This window comes from Canis aureus, chromosome 38, assembly GCF_053574225.1.
Source record: "Canis aureus isolate CA01 chromosome 38, VMU_Caureus_v.1.0, whole genome shotgun sequence".
Taxonomy (NCBI): domain Eukaryota; kingdom Metazoa; phylum Chordata; class Mammalia; order Carnivora; family Canidae; genus Canis; species Canis aureus.
Window position 1 is genome coordinate 11,941,452 of NC_135648.1, and position 24,772 is coordinate 11,966,223.

The 24,772-nt window shown below is 38.7% G+C and overlaps 1 protein-coding gene across 36 annotated transcripts in view; it reads left to right on the forward strand.

Moving 5' to 3' along the window:
- The window catches only part of ESRRG (estrogen related receptor gamma), a 616,791-nt gene that overhangs the window by 400,217 nt on the left and 191,802 nt on the right, over nt 1-24,772 (forward strand). For 15 of the 36 annotated variants that reach the window (XM_077887012.1, XM_077887013.1, XM_077887015.1 and 12 more), the window contains one exon: nt 1,383-1,501. The exons of the other annotated variants lie outside the window; for them this stretch is intronic. In XM_077887012.1, the coding sequence (XP_077743138.1) occupies nt 1,497-1,501 (5 nt within the window). In that variant the 5' untranslated portion in view covers nt 1,383-1,496. The remainder of the gene's footprint in view (nt 1-1,382; nt 1,502-24,772) is intronic. 36 annotated transcript variants of the gene reach the window in all.

Genomic DNA, 24,772 nt, shown 5'->3' on the forward strand with positions numbered 1-24,772 from the left:
CTCGTGCTTTCTTTTTGTATGGTTTATTCAAAATGCAAAAAAAAGAAAAAGAAATTTGAAAGAGAACTTAATGCACAGAAAATAGGCAGAAGCATATTACTTGTTTTCTCCTCCATGATCAGAATGGTTCCCTTGTATATGAAAATTTCTTTTTCATCGATTCTAGGAAGATTTTACTTATTTATACTGGCTTTTGAGAAATTAAACAGAAGGGACATTAAATATATGTATTTGCTTTTTATACTCACAATGTGAATTAAAATGTTTTAAAAGGTCTTCTTCTTTTCATGGCAGTTATGATACTTACATTTTGTATTTATAAGAATTTATTTTACTTTGAAAAGAGTGTCTAAAATTATGTCCAGATTTAGCAAAAATAGCGAGTAATATGAAAAATTATGGACACCAAGGTACTCATTTAGAGAAAAAAATTCTAATGTAAGGTTGCTTAATCAATTGCCCTTTGCCCTCCATAATTCCAAATTATCATAGAACTTTAACTTCTCCAGAAATGTAAGCTGACCATGTTAAATTACGTTCATTTTTCCATAAATGAAAGAATACCCTGACAATGCTTTCTTCATTGTCTCTATTAAAACAGATCAGATATTTTGAGGAGGAATATTATGTCTGTAATCAACTGTTCATGATCAAAGAAAGGGAAAGGTACATGTAGTTGAGAATCGTGTCTTTTTCCTATGAGAAAGTGACTGTATACAGTTGGTGCTGGGTCCAGGAAATGACAGAAGCATCCCTTTATCCATAGACTTAAATGAGACCTGCCTCATCAGTCATGGGATCATAGTGTCACAGATGGAAAAGCAACCATCAGCTGAATTGTACTGAACTACACACTTGGCTAATTCATCTTATTGCTCTACACATCTAAGGAAAGGCTCATTCTATTCTTGGAGTCTAGACAGAATCAGGAGTTGGGCTCAGGTGGGAGCATGTGGCCGCCTTTTTCTGTTCTCTCTTAGCCATTCAGCAAAGGGAGATGAGGAACAAATGGACAATTTATGCACAGAAGCCCAAGCAGAGATTCTTTCCCAGGGTCAGAAATTTATTATTCAGTTGTTCAAGTACATTTTTAGATTTCTCTTATGTTCTATAAATGTCATTGTTGTCTTTCATGCTCCAAAGACCTACCCATAAATGATTAGGTATGTCTCTCAATTTGTATGAACCATGAACCGGTATAAGCCTTTTTTAACAGATAGAAATGGAGAGCAGATCACCTACTTATGTGAGCCTGGATGAGGATTCTTTCCTCATACCTTTATATGGAACTGTTCAGTTGGTTAAGTCTGAAGAATGAGAAAAATACCAAGAGGTTAAACACTCAAATTGTATTTTTTTTATTTTTTTTTATTTCCTTATAGTGAACAAAACTTTAATGTCTAGAGCATTTATGAGGGTTTTAATGATTGGAAAATCTGTCCTGAGAATGTGGTCACCATATGTGACAGCCTTGCTTTCTATCTTGTCTTCAGTTTATGGGGTAAGTTCGGTGATATTGTCTATTGTCTTACTTTGCATACGTTATAGCACCTCTCTGCCTCCACTTTGAGATAATCTGAAATGTGGGGGAAATGCCTGCTTAGCTCTAAAACACTTCCCTCAACCCTCCCCAAGTGCAGCAATATTTTCTTTTAAAATTTCCGTTTCTATTCATTTGTTTTGCTAAAGGATCCTTTACTTTGATAAAAGGTAAGTACATGATATTCATCCGTATTTGCATACACAGTGTATTTTAACCCCCCCTCTCGAATTCCAAAGACATTGCCTTCAACTTTTCATAAGTTGTTTTCCTTTTGTTTCTGTTTGTTGTACATTCTAGTTGAGTGCTTTTATGGTGTTTTCTTGATTGTTGTCAGTTTGGGGTACCCACTGCTGACATTTTTGTCAAGTTAATGTCCCAGCACAAAAATCCATGGCAAACTGGAATCTGGCTACAGGGGCGTGGAAGATACAACTTGTGTGTGATTGTGTGTAAATACAGTTAGTTAGTTGGGGGTTTATCAGATAGCTTGGCAGAAAGAGAGAGGAGCAGTACAAACTGTTTTCAGTAACTGTGCTGTTCATACACCTGATAAGATTGAGAGAGCTTTTCGAAATGCTGATAGGCTTTGAATAAGAAAAGAATAATCACTCTGCTACTGGCACCAGCTTATCGGGACCAAGTAAAATGCCAACACTTTTACATTAGCAAAAGTAAATGTTTTAGACACTCTGTGCCTTTTTTTTTCATTCAAGTTAAATAGTAGGGGTGCTCTTGAGTGCGCTATAATGAATAGAAGGATTTATTACCTTGACTAAATTACAGGTGAATATGTTGATAAAGGAACCTTCAGCATCAGCAGCAGCTTCTTTGATAAGCAGGTGCATCTATGCTGTACATTCTCTGGAGAAATTAAGTATGCCTTTTTCCACTCCAATTCTATTAAACATCATTTCTGATGTTAGAAGATGCAGTTATGTCCTGTGTCAATCGAGTCCCCTTGTTTTCCAGCAGATGGGTGACAGGCATTTGAAACTTAGCTTATCAGACTTGTAAAATGCTGGTGTGCTGCTGTTAAATAAGTTAGGGCATGCGTATGTTTGTGTCACTCGTGCTGAACCAGCAAAGTCCTATATAAGAAAGAGATCTGGTTTTTTCTCAGGAGTGGAATGACATTAATTATAAATTTCGAATACTTTAATGAGAAGATAAACGTATTTTGCCCAAGCCACCGCCCATTGTAAAGCACCTCCCCTTAAAAAGAGAGAGGGAGATTGGTTTTGCTCTTAATCTAAACCATTAACTTTCCCAGCTCAACCATCTTCTCTTCTTTGTAATTTGACGCCTACAAATAATTTGGTGTATTCAGATTTGATAAATGATCGTGCAAGAGCAGATTGATTGATTTTGGATTACTATTGATTACTCTCAATGAGATCACTGTGACACACTCGAATCAATAGTATTCGATTAAGCAAGGCACCACCGTTCTATACATTCAGCAGCAGTGGGGAATCCAGGAACAGAAGGTTCACAAGCTGATAAATTGACAAAGCGTTCAGCTTTAAATAGCCCTTTGTTCAGCACTAGTTCCTTAAAATATATTTCATTGGAAAGTTCGTTTTTGCAACTCTGGGCCTTTCCGTGGAAGAAAGGTCATCAGTTTAAGGTTTATTAAATTTTAACTAAAAACAACTGGGCTCCATGTAGGTGTAAAATAATTTAAGTACTTACTGCAGGCAACCTTCATGCTTTTGAGCTGTTGCTCAAAGGTTTCATTCTTTTATGAAGATGTCAATTGTAAACATAAAAATGCATCACTGGAAATGTAATGGCTTAAGATTCAAACCGAAATAAAAATTCCTGCCTGAGGAAAGCACTATAATCAAAATAAGGTGGCCTTAACTTTCCTCAGAAGTGGGCATGCTTAGGAGCAGCGCTGCGAGGCAGCGGCAGGTAGAGGCCCTTGATCAAGCACACAGCTGCTGCTGCTTGTCCTTAGCTCAGTTATTCATCACGTCGCCAATACGACATGCAAAACACCGAATATCATTTGATCTGAAAGCTGCTACCACTGCTGAGGCACTGCAATCTTTCTGTCCCGAGCAAACTTACAAAGTGGCCGGGGGATAAAGGACTCCTCCGTGGTTCAGGGCCTTTGGTGAAGGACCAAGGATGAGATTTTCCATCACGTTCCATCGTGGTGCCGTCTTGGCACTCGGAATGAGGCATTTGCTCTTAGGTTATATGGGATTGCCTCTCAAAAAGTGAGCCTTCCAGGGAACACTCTGCTGGAAATGTCAACCGTCTCATGTGCAAAACTTGATTTCCAGTGAAATTTTGGCTACGAAGGCCTGAGGACCCCAAATCAGCAGCAGGTTCAAGTTTGAAATAGATTTTGATAAATTGTCCCATTTTGATAGTAATGAAACAAGACGAAACAAAACTAGAGGTGGCAATCTGAGGGCAAATCAAGAGGAAAGCCAAGTTTGAAATCATGAAATTCCCTGACAACACGTCAGCCTTTCTTGTGTGTGAAAGTGAGGTAATAGGGTTCTAATGATATTTTCAGGAAACCCCATGCAATTGCCATTTCTGTAGGTCAAGAAATGGTCATATATCAGCATTTTCATGTGCTCCAACATAATAATTGAGTTTATTCCTGTACTGTTCATATCATGTAAGCAGATCGAGAGCGACAACTGTTGTTTATTAATTTTTTAAAAATTTTGTTTTATGGTGGGCGGGGCCAGGTTATGGGAGACACATGAATTTTGTCTACAGTCATGGCACGTATATCATAGTATTGTTTTTAACAATGACTTTTTTTTTTCTTTAACACTTGGTAGAGTTCCCAAGTATCTAGTATTATACATGCTGCAGAAGTACGTATGCATTTATCTGGCTTGTCACCTGTTGTGGCTAAGCTGCTTCTGAGAATCCAGGTGAATGTTCCCTCTGCTGGGGAAGCGTGTGGCACAAACCAGGTAGTGGACTCAAGTGCTGACCCTCCAAAAAAGGAGCACACCGCTAAGGGTAGAGAGGAAACAAATTGGGAAATTGGGGAATAGGTGCCGACACCTCAAACACTGCATCCTTGCTTTCGTTCATTAGCAGAACCTTAATATGCTAGTTAGCACTTTGTGTCCTTCCCCCCGGAGAAGTATTAAAACTGTGCCCCATTAAATCTGTGCACTGGGGTGGGTTAGGCAGACGCAGGACACCTTGACTTGGCCCCTGAGCCCATGATGCTTTATTGGCTGTTGCAGGTAGAAAAGGTGCTTCGGGAGATGTAATAAAGTGATGCCAGAGTTCCCATTCGCATCTCCCCCCCCCCCCCAGAGTTGCCAGAGTTCTCTCCCCCACCCCTCCCCGGTTGTGCAGCTCCTACTGGGGCTGGGCTGTACTTCCCACCTCTGGGCAGAGGCTGGCTCCCAGGGAGAAAGGAAGTGGGCCCGGTCTCCAGGTACAAGGAGGGGGCCTCCAGTGCCTCGGCTGGAAATGTCAGGACAAAGTGCATCCTGACTTGGGGTCCTGTAGGGACGGGGTAAGGTTTTCCTCACTCTGGGTAAGCGTCCAGCTTGTCTCAGAGCGAAGGAGGGTGGGCATCGTTTACTGGAACTTGATTGAGCCAATGCCTCCAACTGGTCCCACCGTCAGTCTCAGAGTTTTTCCTCAGTAGTGCGTTTTCCCCCCTGTCTGTGGCACGGAATTTGATTTATCGCTGGTACTAAGATCAAAAAAAGAAGTCATTCCTTTTGATGTTTGCTATTAGGCACACGCAGTGCAGGGCGGGGGGCTGGGGGGGAGCCATCTGAGCAGCCAAGTCACTGTCCTGGTCACACGGTGGGCACCGATAGCAGAACATATTATTTTGTATCTGTTCATTTTGGATGTAGAATTCTGTGTATAGAGAGGTCATCCATAGGGTATTTTGAATTAATATTTAGGTTTGTTTCAGGTACAGATTCTTTTGGTAAGGACACAAAGAGTGGCTGGCACATGCACCTGATTACCTGATTAGGACACTTTTTTTTTTTTTTTAACTGTCTGGGCATTAATTTTACCAAAAGACCTACAAAGCTGAGCAATATAAACAAGCCAATGGGGTTCAGTCCTTTCTTTCAAAAAAGAGCCATTGGTTGCATGCATTGTTGGCTGGTGGACTTGGGACACCAGAGCCGTATTTGCAAACGAGGGGAAAGGTTTGCTGGGGTCTGCTGGTCCTGTATCCCGGGCCCTGGTCAGGCTTTGTTCGCAGCTCTGTACAGTAGCTTTTGTGCAGCTTCTCTGTGAGTGGGATTTCTCTGAGCAGCGTGAGCCCCAGCCCATCAGCAGGCTGCTAGTCAGCAGCAGGTGTGAACAACATAAAACAGGATTAACACTGAACCAAAGTGTGTACTAAAAACAGAACCCCTGCCTTGCTTTTAAAAGGACGGGCAGGACTGGAAGATAGAAGCCACTGTGGTCCCTGCACCCCGTGTTTACTAAACAGTGTTCAATGAACTATGCAAATGGCTCTGTTCAGGTGCCGAGAAGGCCTGCAAGGGATCATGTAGTCCTTCTCTCGCTCGCTCTTTTAAACTGTAAACTCAAAACTTAGGCAGAAAATTCTTCTCAGACTTTAGAGAGGAACACAAAACAGAACAAATGTGATCTGGATAAATCTTGAACTAGGATTACAGTGAATGTCGCAAAGGTACTGTCCTTCCTTACCAATTCAAGTCGATGGTCATTCAGTGTCTGTATTTCCGACCTCTAAAGGATATTTATTAGCAGTTGGTTGATTTTTGTGTGTGTTTAATTACGTGACTTCATTTATATTTTTCACCTAGGTAGGCAAATCCACAAAGAGGCAAAATAGGTAATTTCATTAAAGATTGTACCCCTCTCCCCAAATTCTTTTTTTTTTTTTTTCAATCAGTGATACCTACATATGAAGAAGAAAGCCAGCCGGCACACGCACAAAGATCATAGTTAATTTAAGAAGACTGCATGTGCTTAACAGATTGGGCATTGCCTCAAATTTATGGCCTTTGAGTCACTTTATCAATATTTCATTTAGGAAAGAGAAAAAATGGCACTTAAATATATAGTTCTCTTTTTAAGTTATGCTAATTATAGCATATAGTACAGATTTGGATAAATTAAAAAATTTTTAAATTTGGATATCTGTGTTTTATTAGGTTTAGACTAACTTGTGGAGTTTTAGGAGTTGGTCATTTCCAGGAGGGGGTCTGAAATAGGGAAATAGTTCAACCAATTAGAGAACTTGTGTTTTTATATGTGTATATATATATATATATATATATACATATAAAAAACACACAAACACAAACACACATACACACATACAGACACATGCCTTAACTATTTCAGCACATGTAAAACAAATGTAGGGATTATTTGTGGGTATATGAAATGTCATTACTCTGATTTCTGTCTGACACTGCAAAAATATGTGCAGCTCTAGATATTTATATAAGATGGATCTGTTTGAGAATATTATCTATACTAAAGAATAATTTTAAATCTTAAAAATCACAATACCAATTATCATTCCCTTCTAGTAAGACCTGGTAACATATATTACCTTTATTATCTTTTATATCCAGGCCTTAAGTTGAAATTACCTATTCGTTCCTTCACTCTTTGCTTATGCTTACTATTTTTTTTTTAATTTTTAAAATAACAGGCTTTTTAAGCTGAGACTTTGCTACTTTTTATTTTAGAAGGGGTATTGTCTGCCAGTTTAATTGTGGCAGTCTTAAAAACACATTGAATACACTGAGAACATCCAAGTCATTGTGAAATATATAAATTCTAAAATTACATTTTAATTCCACAGTTACTATCTTTAAATGTTAATTTATAAGCATTTGCCTTATGATGTGTTTCTTTCTAAGAAATGTCCATCCCCTTCTGTTTAGTATTATTAAATACCCTCTGTGGTGTACCTTAATTAGGTTGTGGGCAAATAGTTTAATGATAGTTAATGAAATCAAGTTTAAAAGATATTAGTTTAGCATTGATTTTAGAGGTGTATTTTTTTTTTTATAACCAACTCTCTGGTGTCAAATTGATTGCTTATAGTAACTTTTCATGTTGCATTGAAAAAATTACATGCATTGTTTTGCAATTTTTTAAATCATTAGAGTAATCAAGTTAGTGCATTAAACTACATTTTCTTGATTATTCTTTCAAAAATATTTGTGTACATGCACTGTCCTAGACACTAATATCCTGAAATAAATGATAAAAATTATAAAATGATCTTGGGTACATAAAACCACTTAAAAATGTGGCTTTTTATATCTATGGCTCCAGTTTGAACTTGGTTGGGTCAGTCTTCAGAAAATGATTTCAGGAATTTAGGTAGCAGGAGTTTTAAAACTCAGGCACACTGAGGCTTCCATCCTGATTTTCTGGTTTTGGCTTTTTAGGGCTGAGAGAAAGTTAGCACCATGAACACGATTAGGGATTGTACATTCAGATCCTGAATATTTCAAGAGTGTGTGATCACAGGTCCTAGAGCTCCGATCTGGTCTGGCCTGTGTTCCCTCAGCTCAAAAAGCCATTTTGACACTGCTTCCTTGTGAAGCCTTTGATGATTTGATCACCACGGTTGCCTTTACATCTTAAAATGCTCTAAATTACTTGTTTATGGTTTGTTTTTCAGACTGGAAATGAAAGGGGAATAAATGCTTTAAAAGATCACGTTAAAAAACATTCAATAGATGGTAGGGAAAGCAAGGGCGATTCCTTTGAACTCTGGAAGGTTTGTGTGGTTTGACTTTGAGGGAAAGGTTCGACTTGGTAAACTCATCCTAATCAAAGTAAATGACAACTGAAAGGTGGTTTTTCTAAGAAAACCTTACCCTTAATCTTGAAATAATTTCACAGCTACTGTCTCCAGAATTCCTGCAAAATTGCCCCCATAGAGTTCCCAGGAGCCTGGGATTTTAGTTTGCCTGTCTCTTTGCAGCATCTTTTCAGTGGATGCATTTTTATTAAAGTGTTCTACTTATTTATTTTTTTGAAGATGCAGATTGGTTTGCTTCAGGTCATTAAAATTATTGTCTTTCACGTTTTCAGGTGTTTATAATTAGATGATTAGTCAAGTTAGGTAATAAGATTTATATTGGCATCAGTTAAGTTTATAGAAGGATTAAAATCATGGTATCATGGTACCATTGCCAATCAGAATATGCCAGAAATATCTCCGGAGAATTTTTGTCAAGTGTTTATGCTCAATTAAAATTTATACTACATGTTACCGAGTGACTGTCTCATGATAGCTTGGCATCATGATGCTGCAAGCTTCCAATTGCAAGTGATAGGCAATGCAATTTGTGTGTGTGTGTGTGTGTGTGTGTGTGTGTGTTCCAGTGCTATAGAATTGCAAACTTTGGAGGGAAAATGCCACACTTTGGGAAATGACAGCAGAAATATAAGACAAAGAGTTGTCCCAGTTTGGGTATAGCTAATATTTTCTATAATGCCAAAAAGCTATAAAAATGTAGTTTTTATCTCCTACACTCGATATATGCAAAGGGCAGCTTACCTTTATGTAAGACACTGCAGACGCGAGCTGAGTCATCAACTCACCTATGTTTTCGCTTCATTTGTGGTTTTTGCAAAATATTTGTGAAAATATTATCCCCCCACCCCCCCCAGTCTTCTTGACTTTTCCAGTGTTGCTCCCTCTAGTCCTCCTTTCTTCATTTTTTTATTAAGCTGAGACGTAAATTTTTGCAATGGATGTATCCTCCTTCATGCATGGTGCCAAAAAAGCATTGCGGAACCTTCACCAAAGTCTTAAAAAAACAAACAAACAAACAAACAACCCACTAACAAAGCAACAGCATAAAACATCGGGGGTTGCCGAGGGGTGGGGGGTGGGGAGGAAGAGGGCAGCTGGTAATTTATGATTCCTCTAGTATCGCATGTAAAGGATTTGCCAGCGCCCCACTTCCACCCCACCCCCAAACTACACACCGCTCAGTGTTAGGATGATGATAATGTACCTGGAAGGAAAACGCAGTCCATGCCGAAGCAAGCAGCATCAGACAGGGCGCCTTGCCATCTGCCCCACCTGCTGCTTTTCTGAGTCCATCTGGTGACTGCAATAGCTCATTGTAGGCCTCTTCTGAGAAACATTCGGGCTGAAAAGCAGGCAGTGTGAATTATTTAGGTAGCTAGTATAAATAAATAGAGGGAAAGGCGAAGGGTAACAGGGGAAGGGTCTGAAAGCACCTCGTGCTCCCTTAGCCCTGGGTGCTTTGGAATGCTCGAATGCACGAAAGCATTTGATTTGCATATAGATTTAGATGTATAGATCATTGTGCAGATTACAAACCAATGAGTTTTATCTAGATTTAGATAGCGCTCAGCCTGCTTTGCACTTAAAATATGGCCAGCTTCAGGTAGGGAACCTTTGGGGACGTTCAGCATAAGTGAAACGGATGATATGTAATATTTTTAGGCTTTGATTTAGTAGAAATAAAACAACTGTGTGCCCTTTCTGAAGCAGATGATTTTGTGTGTGTTGTGGGGGCGGGGGGTGGGGGGCAACACATTGGACTTTTTAGTGAATTCTGATTTGTATATATTGTGTCCTCTTTCTTTTTTTCTATTAGAAAGAAAAAATGAGAATAAATTTCTGTGTCAATTTTTACTTTTATCTGTGGCCACCAGTCAAAAATATTTTAGCTATTAAGTGCAAAACACTCTTACCGAATTCAGCATGCAGGTGAATATATACTCAATCTAAAATGAAAGACTTCAGTCTTAGAAATCTGTGTGTGACTTTGTATTTTGGTGTCTGCATAAACCGCATGGATAGGAATTGCCTGCTTAATGCAAAATGAACTATCCTTAAATTGTAAACTGGAGTCGGATAAGTCATTTACATGGACATTATTGAAATAAGGAAAGTTTATCATACATATGTAACAAGATGGGTTTCTAAGGCTATACTTGTCACTGAAGTTGAGGAAGAGCTAGTTTATATAAAAATATCCTAAAAAAAATTCTGAATTGTAGGGCTGCCTGGTTGGCTCAGTCGGTAGAGCATGCTACTCTTGGTCTCAGGGTGGTGAGTTCGAGTCCCAAATTGGGCATAGACATTACTTAAAAAAAAGAGTACACTTATTGTCATGAGCACTGAACAATGTATGGAATTGTTGAATCACTGTATTGTACACCTGAAAGTAATATAACACTGTATGTTAATTATACTGGAATTAAAAATTTAAAAATATATCCTATATTGTAAATGAAGGTTTAGAACTATGAATGAAACTGGTAGTCTCCAGACTTGAAACAAGACTGTTCCCGTTTTCTTTCCTGAGACTCATTGAGAGGATAATATAAATTTAGAGTGGGAATGGAGGCTTCATTTAAATTAATTTATGATGCTTTATCCACTTTCCTCATTTTTTATTTTATAGATTAATACAGATGTATGGATAAGGTTACGTGGTATATATAGCCTGTTAAATTTTTAACTGCAAGCCTAAAAGGAGGCTTGATAGAGCACGAAAAAGAGAACGCTGTTGTGAATATTTCCACTGGTTCTATATGTACAGAAAGCAGTGTGACGTCTTGTGCTCTAGAATAGACTGGAGTCTGGAGGGTTGGTTCACTCGATCCCACTTGACTCAATTCAGTTGCAAAGTAAAGTTAATGGATATGCTTTTTTGAGCAAGTAAAGCTCTAGCCGTCACTTAAATAAGCAACATCTATCTGGAGCAAAATATGCATGAAAATGAATCATACTGCTAATTCAAAATAGAACCAGTAACCCATTTCATATTTGTTCAAATAAAGTACTTTTTATTCAAGGAAATTTATTTATAACCAATCTCTTTCCAAAAAGTATTTGAGATGACTCCTTTTTATCTGCATTTGAAACCATTTTCTGGTGCCAAATAAAATGAGGCGTTTGTCTTAAGCCAAATAGCTGTGTAAAATTTAAGGGCATTAAATAAAATTCGGGACCTGTAGACAACAGCTAGTTCATCTCCTCACAGGCTCTTTCCACCTTTGGCCTGACGTTTCTTCCTTTGATCCCCTAGCTCTCTCCCTCCTCCCCTGAATCACATGACCTCCCATCTCTGGCTTTGGAAACATGCCATGATAAAAATATTCCCCCCCAAAGCATCTATTTTTCCACCATTAGTAATAAGGACCTTTACTTATTCTTCTTAAATTACCTTTTCCTGAAAAACAATCTATTCCTCCTAGAGTCACTTAGATACTGTTTGCTGCTCATCGAATGCTTGCTCTTGCCAGGCAGAGGACAAAGTTGGCAGAGACATGAATTAATTAGAAGTAACATGTATGTATTAGTGGTAGCGGTTAACTACAAGAATGGGAATTGACTCAGGGTTTAATTGATAACTTCAGGGAACACTTAACAGATATTTTGAGTTTCCATAAATGTATGAAGTAATGAAATATTTTAGAAAAAAATTAAATATATCTGTATAAGAACACAAACTTTTGGGGTATCTGTGTGGCTCAGTTGGTTAAGTGTCTGACCCTTGATTTCAGCTCAGGTTATGATCTCACGGTCCAGAGATCAAGCCCTGCATCAGGCTCCGCACTCAATGCAGAATCGTGTTTGTCCCTCTCCATCCCCTGACTTACACTCTCTCTCTCTCAAATAAATAAATGAAATCTTAAATGAGACCCACAAACTTTTTACATATTGACCTTCATTGCTTAGTCACTATGACTTGTAGTGCTCGTTTTTAAAATTTTGTTTTCATTTAACACTTGCAGTCAAGAGTCCTCCTGAGCATTGTTTTATTTATTTATTTATTTATTTATTTATTTATTTATTTATTTATTTATTTATTGTATTCTGACATCAGGGTGCTAGAAAGTCTTTCTGGTCTAATCTGGACAGGGCTAGCTTTAGATTATCTTTGAATAATTCACAGGCATATAACTTTGTCAGATCTGATCTTGTGTTAGCTCTGCTGGAATATGTAAAAACTGACTTTACCCTATGATTATGATAAAAAGTATATTCCTCACGAAAAGAGGAGTTTAGACTATGCTTATTTGCATAAATTGCAGCAGAAACTTAGTACACGAAAATGTATTGACACATTGTACTTGCTGTAAACATCCCTTTTTAGCATTTTACAGATTTCTTCTTTCATCCTCTCTCATAAGACCGGAAGATCCATAATATGGATGTTAATTTTACTTTTATTCGATTGGTAGTTTCATTGAAGACGTTACTTAAAGATCTGAATATCAACTTTTAGAGAAAGCTTTGTGCCCAAATATTTGCAAGGCATTTTAAGAGAGAAATTTCATAAGCTGTCAAGGAAATACCCGGAAGGAAATTAATTAGTGTAACTACTTGCATTTTAAGAGTGTTGACTTTATAATTATGTAGTCAGTTGGTAAGCCTAATGATTTCATTAGAACCAAAAAATAAATAAAATAAATGTTAATAAAAGCCTTTATGTAACATATTATATATTTCAAAAGTAAATCTTTTCGTGGTTCTTCTTGAAATTTGCCATTGACAGTTTAGTCAAATCGGCTGTATTGATGGAAGGCTAGCTGCTTTAAATACTGCACTCTAATAACAGTTATGGTGTTATTAATTATAGGAGATAAGTAGCAAATAGTAGCATCCATGTTGCTCCATAATAGCCTCCCATAAAGAACTTCATTACCCCATTCATGGGGAAGAAGAGGGATAGTAATAATAAATCATGGGTATTTTTATGAACTTATAAGTGGGGAGGTAAGGAGACTATTTGGGGTTCCCCCAGCAAGGCTAGTAAGAGAACGGTGTTTACTTAAGCACTGAAGACGGGCAGCATGGCCTGGTCATCTTTTGTTTTGGGGGGCCACAACTGGCCCAGGCGTGATGCCAGATTTCTTTATTTTCTTAAAATATGTAGATTAGAACTAGATTGTATTTGATGGGACAGAACTCATGGGAAGAGAGGAGACAAATCTGCTGGTGAGTGCAAACAGAAGGAGCAGCATCTGTGCACACATAGGGTGAAGCAGGCAGGAGAAATCTGGGGGCCTTTCTGCTCCTATTTCCTGTCAAAATCTGGCAGACGGTCCTACTGTTAATCTCAGGGTCATAGTTTGAGGGTCATACTGGGTACAAGTGTTAAAAATAATGCACTTTATTTTGAGATGGAAGATGCCATGATACAAACTATGGGTTTGAAAGCTGGAGAAATTTATGCTGTTACTTAAAATACGTTAAGTTTAACGACCTAATAAAATAGCATGCGGAAAAATGCTTGGTGAGAGTGGGCACTCAATAAATATTTCATGCCCCTCCTACTTTGCTCTTAATAATGGGGTTGTTAGTAGCACTAGAAGGAAAGTACAAAACTGAGATTTCACTTCTCAAAGCCAAATTAGCTTCTTACCTCAACCGACAAATTCTGAAGTTGAAATGAGTCATAATAAGGATTAGTCAGGGAAGCTTGAATTGAACCTATTTCTCGTGCATGTGTGACTCCTTATCAGTCTCCTACTACTTATAATTGCTGGATTCACTTTCTGAAATTAGCAAAGGGGAAAGCAAAGCAAAGACAGAAACCTAGCCACTTGCAATTTTCTTCCCTGCCTAGAATGTTAGGGTAAGAATAGGACTATAAAAATATAAATACTTAATTATTATTATTAGGGGAATGTAGAAATAAAACTATGAAGGGGAGAGTGTAGATTCTAGCAGACTAGAAAAGGTTCTCTTGTTTTTAGTTTCACCCTCCCTTTTTTTTTCTTTTCAGCCTCTCCTATCCTTAAAAAGCATAAGCATACTTCTCTTTTATACTAATCCAGTAAACACTGCAATCTGGCTTCTGAAGCTAGAAGTCCCTAGAAGTCTTGTTACCAGTAGTATGAGTGCCCAGCTCATATTTTTAAGACTGTGAGTGAATGAATGTGTGTGTGTGTGTGTGTGTGTGTGTGAGAGAGAGAGAGAGAGAGAGAGAGAGATAGAAGGGGAGAGAGAGAGAGAGAGAGAGAGAGACCTCAATCTATTTCAGGTGAATTTCCTGAAGGAAGGGTTAAATCAACTGGTTGAGCTGATTTTACTCTCTAGTGGTGATATTTTATTTATATGATAAAATGCTTGGAAAGTGATTAATTTGTCAGGGGAACATCTTGTTACTGTAAATTTGCTGAATATGTAATAAAATTGCCATAACATAGATAGGAAAATGAAGATTTAAAAAAAACTGAAATAGCCAAAGGGTCTTCTGTATTTCCCTCAGTTTATTTTTACTCAGATTTCTCTCTTTAAAAACAACAGCCTCGAAAGAGCCCCGGCTTGCAGTTGAGGGAGGCGTTGGAGCTGGTGAGGCAGGAAAGAGGGGGAATATAATGGAAGAAGCGGAGATGGGTGGTGGATGTTGGTGCCTCGTTCTCTCTCCCCGGACCAAAGATGACTGATACATCCATTAAATTTCAGCCCAGGCTGATTGACTGAGTGGATTTATATAAATTAAAAAATACAGGTCATATACCTTTTCTGATAGACTGTAAATGAGAAATAGGAATTCCTTTAAACCTCAAAGGAGGAAATCCATAGGCAAGGCTTTCTAGTCAATAAAGCACTACAGCATCAACTCTTCTTGCTGTGTTTGTACAATAAGTTTTAGTTAATAGACAAATATTATACCAGCCTTTGCCCGACTCTTTCTAGCAAGAGGTAATTTGTAAATGAACTCACCCAGTGTTGAAGATTTTCCAGCTTTTGTTGCAATTTGAACTTGTGCTTTCCAGACATGAAGGAGGCAGAAATCATCCCTTGCTCCATTTTTTTTTTTTTTTAGTGTAACAAGTGAAAATGGTATTAGTTAGGGAACAATGACTTTTATTCACACTCATTCTCTCAGCTCCATGTCCATTTGTCCATTGGAATGAGCCACTTATCATGCTTCCAGGTTTTTCCTCTTTCAACATCAAGAGTTATGAAAGTAAAATTCCATTTTTTCCTGGCCCTCCATGACAGGCAGACTGAAGATTGTGGTCATTTGGATTAAAAACATATCCATCACCACCAGCCGGCAGGTTATTATGATGTCTCCTTTGAATATATGAATTTCATACACTGCATGTTAGAAGTCTAAGAATGCCAACTTTTTAGATAAATAATTATCCCATTGGTGATGTACAGCATACTGTTGCCATATTTTCTCACTTTTACAGCATTCTTGCCCTTATCACCCATAACATAAATCTTTTGCTTTCATATTTAATAAAACTACGAGGGTAACAACCCCTTGTACTCTGTATAGTCAACCAATCACACACCATCATTTGACTATCATTATTTGTTTTCTCGCGACAGATATTTTAGTAGATGGTCTAGTTTAGGCTTGACAGCATATTTGATACAGCAATGCAGGTAAATAAGCGGATGACCTTATTTATGTGCCGGCTATGACCTCAGCATGCAGCCCTCAGCTTCGGGAGGTTCCGTGGATAGAAAGATGGATGAATGAATAAAGTTCCCAGCATCGGTCAGCATTATTATCTGAGCCTGCTCATCTGTCAGCTGAGTTTTGGAGAGTGGGAAGAAATATGTCCATGTGGGGGAAGGCCAGGACAGGAGTGACCATTTCTCAAGAGATTCTCATATTGTCGAAGCCTCTGGTTCCTGACTCCCAGCATCTTTGGCTCCTGGGGCATGGGAGGGGGGGGCATCCCTCCATCTCTCACCTGCAGTTTCTCAAGTGCCCAAAGCAGACTCCTTACTCCGCCTCCCAGTCCTTTCTCTGATCTGTCCCCTGCTCAGGTTTATTTCTCACTGTGGACCTGTGAGTCCTTGACCTCTGTCAAGTTCAGGTCTACACACTGACCATCACTTCCTGTGAGTTCTGTGGTTTCCTAGTAAACAAACAGGCTCAGATGGCAGTCTGGGGCTTGCCTGGGGACATTAATGCTTGAAATCTTACGTATCCAACTGGTTAGCCACCATGTAACATTGGTCAAGTGTTTCATGCGATAGGCTGCACTAATTTGTCCCTTTTTCTATTCTCCCTCAATACTCCCTCCTGGACTTTGGATAAGAACAAGAAGTATTCCTTTCCTGCCCTGTCTGTTTGCCTTCTGGAAAATGGACAGGTTGACTGTCATAGGAGTCAAGGGGGTCAAGCGGAGGAGGCAAGGACTGAGGTCTCAGTGGGACCCAGCAGGTGCAGAGGCTGAGAACCATTGTAACTAACACCAGGCCTTGGAGGAACTCCAGTTTTCCATGCTGCTTGCATGAGGACTCTGCTTCTAGTCAGTGGCGTCACCCTCACAGCCCCCACCCCACCACCAGGTAGTAATAGGTTTATCCACACTGTCTTGTTTTCTTCTCCTTGAGGTTAGTGCCTGAGATGGTTGAATGTAGTTAAGCAATTTCGGAAGTTATCTCCAGCTACATTTCTCCCCCAGATCTGAATTCTGAATTGAATTCATTGTTATCCACATGGACTCGGATATGGACTCTGATGGAGGGCTCTAACCTCATCAGTTTCTTGCGTAACTTCCACAAAACTATAATTCTTAGCTTGGAAATTTTGACCTTCTCTGAAACTCAAAACATTTTCTTCTGGGAAAAGGTCCCATTATCCTTCACAGCCAACACCATTTCTTGCACATAGTAGACACTCACTAAAGATGTGGGAACTGATTCAAGCTCTGCCGAAAACCTTTTAACCTCAGCTACTAAGAAGTTAAGGAAATCGTGTGGTGTGATCTTGTGGAGCTAATGTTGGTGAAAAATCAGTAAGAGTCAGAATGCGTTATCACAGTGTTGAACAAACGTAAATCACAGTGAATCTCAAAGCTGACTGATTTTTTGTGAGAACCCCAGATAAGTATGGATTTATATTTCAAGGCTAGGTGCACGTTTACTTTCAGATTTAATTATTCCAAAGATCAAAAAATGGTATTTGTCGTGCGAATGTATAGTAGCAGTGTAGATTTAGGTAATGCTTTAAGAGTTTTTCTGAGATTTTTATATCTGTTTTCCCTTTTCAGTGTCAACATTCCTGTGCAGTAGATAGTATAGGCATTAATTAGTACCCCCATCTTAATTAAGAGATAACTGAGGCATAGTGAGCTAATTAATATATGCTAATTTTACATATTGATACAGTTAATTAATTACAACAACTGATTGGTCAGGAAGTTCTACCTAATATCTAGCCTTGGTTTTCCAAGCTGTGAAATAAGACAGCTGGAAGGCTGTAATCCTATTCTGTAGCAATTAAATAATAATCATGTTAGCCTTTTCTGTTCTCTGATGTAAATAATATAATATTTTCTAAGTTGGTCAGTTATTTTGACTGTTTTTTTTATTATTTTGACTGTTTAACACTCTTTATTCTTGGTCATTTAAGAACTAAGTTACTTTGCTTGTTTCATTTTGGTCACATTTTTGTTATCATGGCTTCAAATAGTCATCACAGATAGATCATAACACTTATTTGAGTCTACAGTTTAACAAAATTAAAACATTGAAAAATAAAATCTCAAGATTAAAGTATTGGTAATTATAGATATGACTACAATTGACATATTTAGGTGGCTGTTAAAAAGTATGGTTAGGAAATCTTTGTGGTGCACCATTTTGTAATTCAGAGTACAGAGATTTTTTTTATTTTTTATTTTTTTTTAAGATTTTATTTATTTATTCATGAAAGTCACTGAAAGAGAGAGGCAGAGACACAGGGCAAGGGAGAAGCATGCAGGGAGCCCGATGCGGGACTCGATCCCAGGACCCCGGGGTCACGACCTGAGCCAAAGGCAGACGCTCAGCCACTGAGTCCCCCAGGTGTCCCCCAGAGTAGAGAGTTTAGATATAAAAATTCAAGTTCTGGCTCTTAGTTGAACTTGACATGAATGAATACATGTCCTACTTCCTCATCTGTAAAGTAGAGAGAAAATTTGTCCACAAGACTGTCTTGAGAACCAGTGTGTGACTAACTTTTTTCCCCACCATTAAAGAGAAAATGAAAAAGAAATGTTTCCATATACGTTCTTGGGGCATGTGAAATCACGTCAGTATTTCTTAGCATTATCTTGAGAATTCACTACACTCTCTGAGAAGGAGCAGAATAGAGAACCATCTATACCATCATCTTTATGACCTTGACTAACTGTAATCTAGAGTCAGAGTTCTGTTATTTAAAGCAATGTCATAAACACATATGAACCAGACATAGAGACCCATGTGATCAGGCTTTTGATAACATTAATAAAAGAATAATTATGCCTTCAATTGACATAGTACTTTGTGGTTTATTTCCTTATGCATTTAACAAAAATCTAACAAATTTATTTTGTGAATTTATTAAGTAGCTAATATGAATTCATCCTAATACAAAGTGTTGAAGATACAAAGTCATATAAATAGGTGCTATAGTCTATGTCTCCAAGGAAAATGTTAATTAAAAATAAATGATTTTGAGGGCTGTCCGGGTGGCTGAGCTGGTTAAGTGTCTTACTCTTGATCTCAGCTCAGGTCTTGATATCAAGGTTGTTGAGTTCAAGCCTCACACTGGGCTTCACACTGGGTGTTGAGCCTACCCAACGAAATTTTTTTTTTAAATATTTTATTTATTTATTCATGATATTCACACAGAGAGAGACAGAGAGGCAGAGACACAGGCAGAGGGAGAAGCAGGCTCCATGCACCGGGAGCCCGACGTGGGATTTCATCCCGGGTCTCCAGGATCGCACCCGGGCCAAAGGCAGGCGCCAAATCGCTGCGCCACCCAGGGATCCCCCCAACGAAATTTATTATTAGTATGATTATGTTTAAAAATTATCTTCATGTGAAAGAGAGAAAGATTGAGAGCATGAGCAGAGGGACAGAGGGGAGAGGGAGAAGCAGACTTAATGCTGAGCAGGGAGCCCAATGTGGGGCTTGATCCCAGGACCCTGGGATCATGACCTGAGCTGAAGGTGAGGGCCTAACTGACTGAGCCACCCAGGTGCCACCCCCCAAAAAATTATTTTGAGATTATTGTAGACACATGCAGTGGAATGAAGTCTCCACATCCTTTAACTGAATGCCTTTACTGGTGTTACCTTGCAAAATTATAGTGCAGAATCACAACCGGGAGATTGATATTGATACAGTCCATGCACCTTATTCAGATTTTAGCAGTTTCATAAGCATTCGTGTGTCTGTGTTTAATTCTACATGATTTTATTGTGTATGTAGATTCCTGTGACCACCACCACAGTCAGGATAAAGAACTGTTTTGTCCCATGGTGTTAATGTGTTCTTATATTATACTTTATAAAAAAATTCTAGTTTGTCAAAGGAATTTTAGCTTGATTGATACTTATATATTATTTATGGATCACTAGGGGTGCAAAAACCCCTTTTGATGATGCTTATAATATTTATCTCCTTTTTTTTCATTCTCTGCCACCATCTTCATTCAGGTTTTCCTCATCATTTATCTGGATGGATATCATAGCTTCCTAATCAGGCTTTACATACTGTGAGTTCAGAGATCTGATGTGTTTTATCAGGTTACATGCCTAAATTGTAACAGGGATGAATGAATACATGGGCCGTGCTGCAACCAAATTGTGTTTAATAAAAACACAAATTGTCTCTTTTCTCTTTACACATTTTTTTAAACGATTTATTTATTTATTTGTGGAAGAGAGGGATAGGCTGAAGGAGAGGGAGAGAGACAATCTCAAGCAGACTCTGTGCTGAGTGTGGAGCCCGACTCGGGGCTCCATCTCATGACCCTGAGATCATGAGTTGACCAAAACCAAGAGTCGGATGCTTACCTGACTGTGCCACCCATGCACCCCTCTCCTTAGAATTCTTAAGCAGCATCTACAAATGATATCTGGTCTGTGTAGTGTAGTATTTTGAGCCTTCCACAGTCTGGCCCCAACTTGCTTTCTGAATCCATAGCTGATTCCAGATCCCCTATGGTATTCTTCACAACCACTACCTCCTTCATTCTCTGAGCTTACCCTGTGCTCTCCAGTTCTGGGTTATCCTTCTTCATCCTAGAATGCTCTTTCTTTTTCCTTACTGATATCCTTGTAAATTCAATGCTGCCTTTACACATAATTTTTGTTTGATTCCCCCCACACTCACTGTGAGATACACTTGGCATTAACTGATTCAGCAACTGAGGTTTGTAGATAACATGTCAGAGCCAACGTGACAGTACTGGTGAGCTCAAAGCCAGGTCTTCTAGTTAAGAATCTTATAGTTATTTACTACCCTGCGCTGCAGGGATTTTTTTGTTTGTTTGTTTGTTTTGTTTGTTGTGTTTTAAATCAAATCTCTTGGCAGATTTACTATGACCTAAGGAGATATAAAATAGCATTTCTATGCTTTATCTCGCAGATTCTAGAGGTGATACGAATAGCACTTTAATTTAGGAAATGTGTGCTCCAAAATTCAAAGCCCACCACTTTTAGTGTGTATGTGAATTCATGACTGATTCATTCATTCAACAACCAAGGCACAGAATGAAATTTTAGAGAGAGAGAACAATTAATGCACGGTCCCCTACAAGCAGAGGGGCAGAAATAAAGAAGATATCGTTGACCTTTGAACAACACAGGAGTTGGGGACACCAACCTCCCAGGCAGTTTAAAATCTGCATATAACTTTTGACTCCCCCAGAACTTAACTGCTAATAGCCTACTGTTGACTGGAAGCCTTACTGGTAATGTAGACAGTCGGTTAACACATATTTTGTATGTTGTATGCATTATGTACTGTATTCTTACAATAAGGTAAGCTAGTGAAAAGAAAATGTTAAGCAAATCAGAAGCTAGAATACATTTACAGTACCATACTGTACAAAAATCTGCATATAAGTGGACCTGCGCCATTCAAACCCATGTTGTTCAAGGATCAGCAGGACATTAAAAACAATGTGCAAAGTGCAATTGCAGAAATAGGGTCTTTATATTCTGGGAACATCAGGGGGAGAAAGTGTCAGGAAAGACTTGGCGGAGACTTCTTTTTAAAGAATTTTATTTATTTATCCATGAGAGACACACAGAGAGAGAAAGAGGCACAGACACAGGCAGAGGGAGAAGCAGGCTCCATGCAGGGAGCCCAACGTGGGACTTGATCCCAAGATCCCAGGATCACATCCTGGGCTGAAGGCAGATGCTCAACTGCTGAGCCACTCAGGCGTCTCACTTGGTGGAGACTTAATAACTCAATTAAGTTTTTATTGAGTGGGTGCTAGCCAGCTGATGGGACAAAGGAGCCAGGGGAAGGCATTCCAGAAAGAAGGGAAGGCTATTGATGTGGGGAATTACATATTGTTAAGCACAGCATGTGTAGGGGGTACAAGGTGGGCAGAGGTGAGATTGGGGGCTGAAGAAGCAGGCTGGGCAGGGAAGGAGAGATCTGGACTCCTTGGCCAAGGGGCTTGGTTGTCAACCTGTAGAGTGTGTGGGCCCATTGGAAGGAATAGATCGTAAGCTTGTCCAGATTTGTCTTCAGGAATATACACAAACTTATTGTTCTACAGAATCCTCCTTTTGGGAAAATATGTATTAGCTGAATAATCATGTTGTTTCTCCTCACTGGTACTAAATGCTGTAACCTGTGTGCGTGAAAGTTAAAAAGGGAAGAAATGTGCCTTGTGTTTTATTTCCTTCTCTGTAAACAAAGTCATCCAGATAATCTTACTTGGGAAGCATCTGCTAAATTGGTGATGAAATAATTTTTTAATTTGTTGAAGTTAGAGGAGGTGGGTGGGGGGATGGGGTGACTGGGTGATGGGCATTGAGTGGGGCATTTGACGGGATGAGCACTGGATGTTATACTATATGTTGGCAAATTGAATTTAAATTTTTTTCTTTTTTTTTTTAAGATTTTATTTATTTATTCATAGAGACATAGAGAGAGAGGCAGAGAGAGAAGCAGGCCCCACACAGGGAACCCGATGTGGGACTCAATCCTGGGTCTCCAGGACCACACCCCAGGCTGCAGGCGGCGCTAAACCGCTGTGCCACCAGGGCTGCCCTGAATTTAAATTTTTAAAAATGTAATAAAAATAAAATAAAATCCAAAAAAAAAAATAATTTGTTGAAGTTACAAGTTTTCTCTCCTGGCAGCTTCTTAGAAATTTTACATTCCTCTTGAAATGCATAATTTCACCTACTCAGGTTTTATTTTTATTTATCTATTTTTTATCTTAAAGATTTTATTTATTCATGAAAGACAGAGAGAGAGGCAGAGACATAGGCAGAGGGAGAAGCAGGCTAAAGGAGCCCGATGTGGGACTTGATCCCAGGACCCCGGGATCATGATCTGAACCAAAGGCAGACGCCCAACCGATGGGCACCCAGGCGCTCTTAATCCAACTTTTTAAGATAAAACTTAAATACCACAAAACAGGTATTTTCCACACATGCTTAGATGAAGTTTGACAGGTGTGGTTCATCTAACACAACCACTGGTTTCCTTATGCCCCCCTCTAGGCATTCCCTACCCTTTGCTCAGACAATCCCTAGTGGTTTCCATCCCTCAAGATTAGTTCTTCTTGTCCCAGAACTTCACATGAGCCGGTGCTGAGAGGACGTACTCCTTTGCATCTACCTTGGTTTTGCTCATCAGGAGGTCTTTGGTATTTAGCCATGTTGCATTTCTCACAGTTCATTTCTCTTTTATTGTTGACTAGGATTTGGTTGCTTCTATGTATTACAATTTGCTTATCTATTCATCAATGACAGACATTTGATTTGTTTTCGGCTTAGGGCCGGAATGAATGAAGCTGTGATTACACATTCGTGTACAGTTCTTTATGTGGACGTGTTTTCATTCTTAGTAAAATATCTACGAGTGAATTGCTCCTATATGCCAAGTGTCTGTTTAACTATATAGGAAACTTTCAGACTTTTTCCCAAAAAAGCCTGCACCATTTTATGTCCTACCAGCAGTGTATGAGTTCCAATTGGCCCTTGTCCTACCAAGTACTTGGTGTATTGCCTAGGAATTTTAGCCATTCTTATGAGTGAGAAGAAAATAGAAATTTCTCTTAATTTGCCCTGTAATAGAAACCCTAAAAGTACACAGTACAGAGTGCTATAAGAAACTTAAGGATATTACCATAGTCCTTAATGAATGTTGAGACTTAACAGTGTTGTCTTGTGTTTTATCACCTTTATAATCTTTAATCACTTACATTTATGGCACCCATTGATGTTTGTATAGGTGACGTGTATTTTTATGTTCATGTGTATATAAGCATATTTATTCTAGTCTCAAGGTTTTTCATTTATTACAGTTGATTTTTTATAATCTCCCAACTTGCTTAAAAATCAGGCTTTTCTTGTAGCTCACAATTGAAAATATCTGTATACCTAGTTAATGAGAAGATTCCATCAGTACAATGAAAGATTCTTTCCTGACAGTATATATGTTTAAATGACAGACTTAGGATTCTTTTTTTTTAATTGGGTATTAAGATAGTGCCAGTTTAGTGGTGGACTTTACGTAGTAAAGCGTTCTCCACAAAAAAATGTATCTAGGGACACCTGGGTGGCTCAGTGGTTGAGCATCTACCTTCATCTCTGGGCGTGATCCCAGGGTCCTAGGATCGAGTCCCACATCGGGCTCCCAGCCTGGTTCTCCCTCTCCCTACGTCTCTGCCTCTCTGTGTGTCTCTCATGAATAAATAAATAAAACCTTTAAGAAATATATTTCTATGGGTGATCATCATGGCTACCATGAAAATAACTATTTTCATCTCAGCCTCTCCAATTATTTAATGAAACTGAGGGATTGGTATCATGGAACCCACATAGTATTTCAAACTACTGGCAGCAGAACAAAAGGATAATTCTTCTAATGCTCATAGAAGAATCAGGTAGTGAGCCAGTTGATTAAACGTGTAATCAAACCTTCTTACCCCCGTATTCAAACAATATCTTTTCTCATTTTGTAATGTTTGCCTGTGGATCTTTATGTACTATTGCCTTTAGAGATAACAAATTTTCACAGACTTAGAAAGCAATAAAATACATTTAACACTAAATCTTTACTGAGCATAGTTTAATCTTTCTCTGATGCAGAAAGCACTTTATAATTTTATAGCTCCACAACCTCATTATTGTGAATGCCAGTTATTATATTGGCTGAGAGTGGAAATGATGGTGAATCAAAAGTATACGCTAATAGAATCTTAGATCGAGGGAGGTGAATGCGTGTTTACCGATACACATCTCTTTATTTTAAATTATATATGATTTTTTTCCATTTCCATTTCT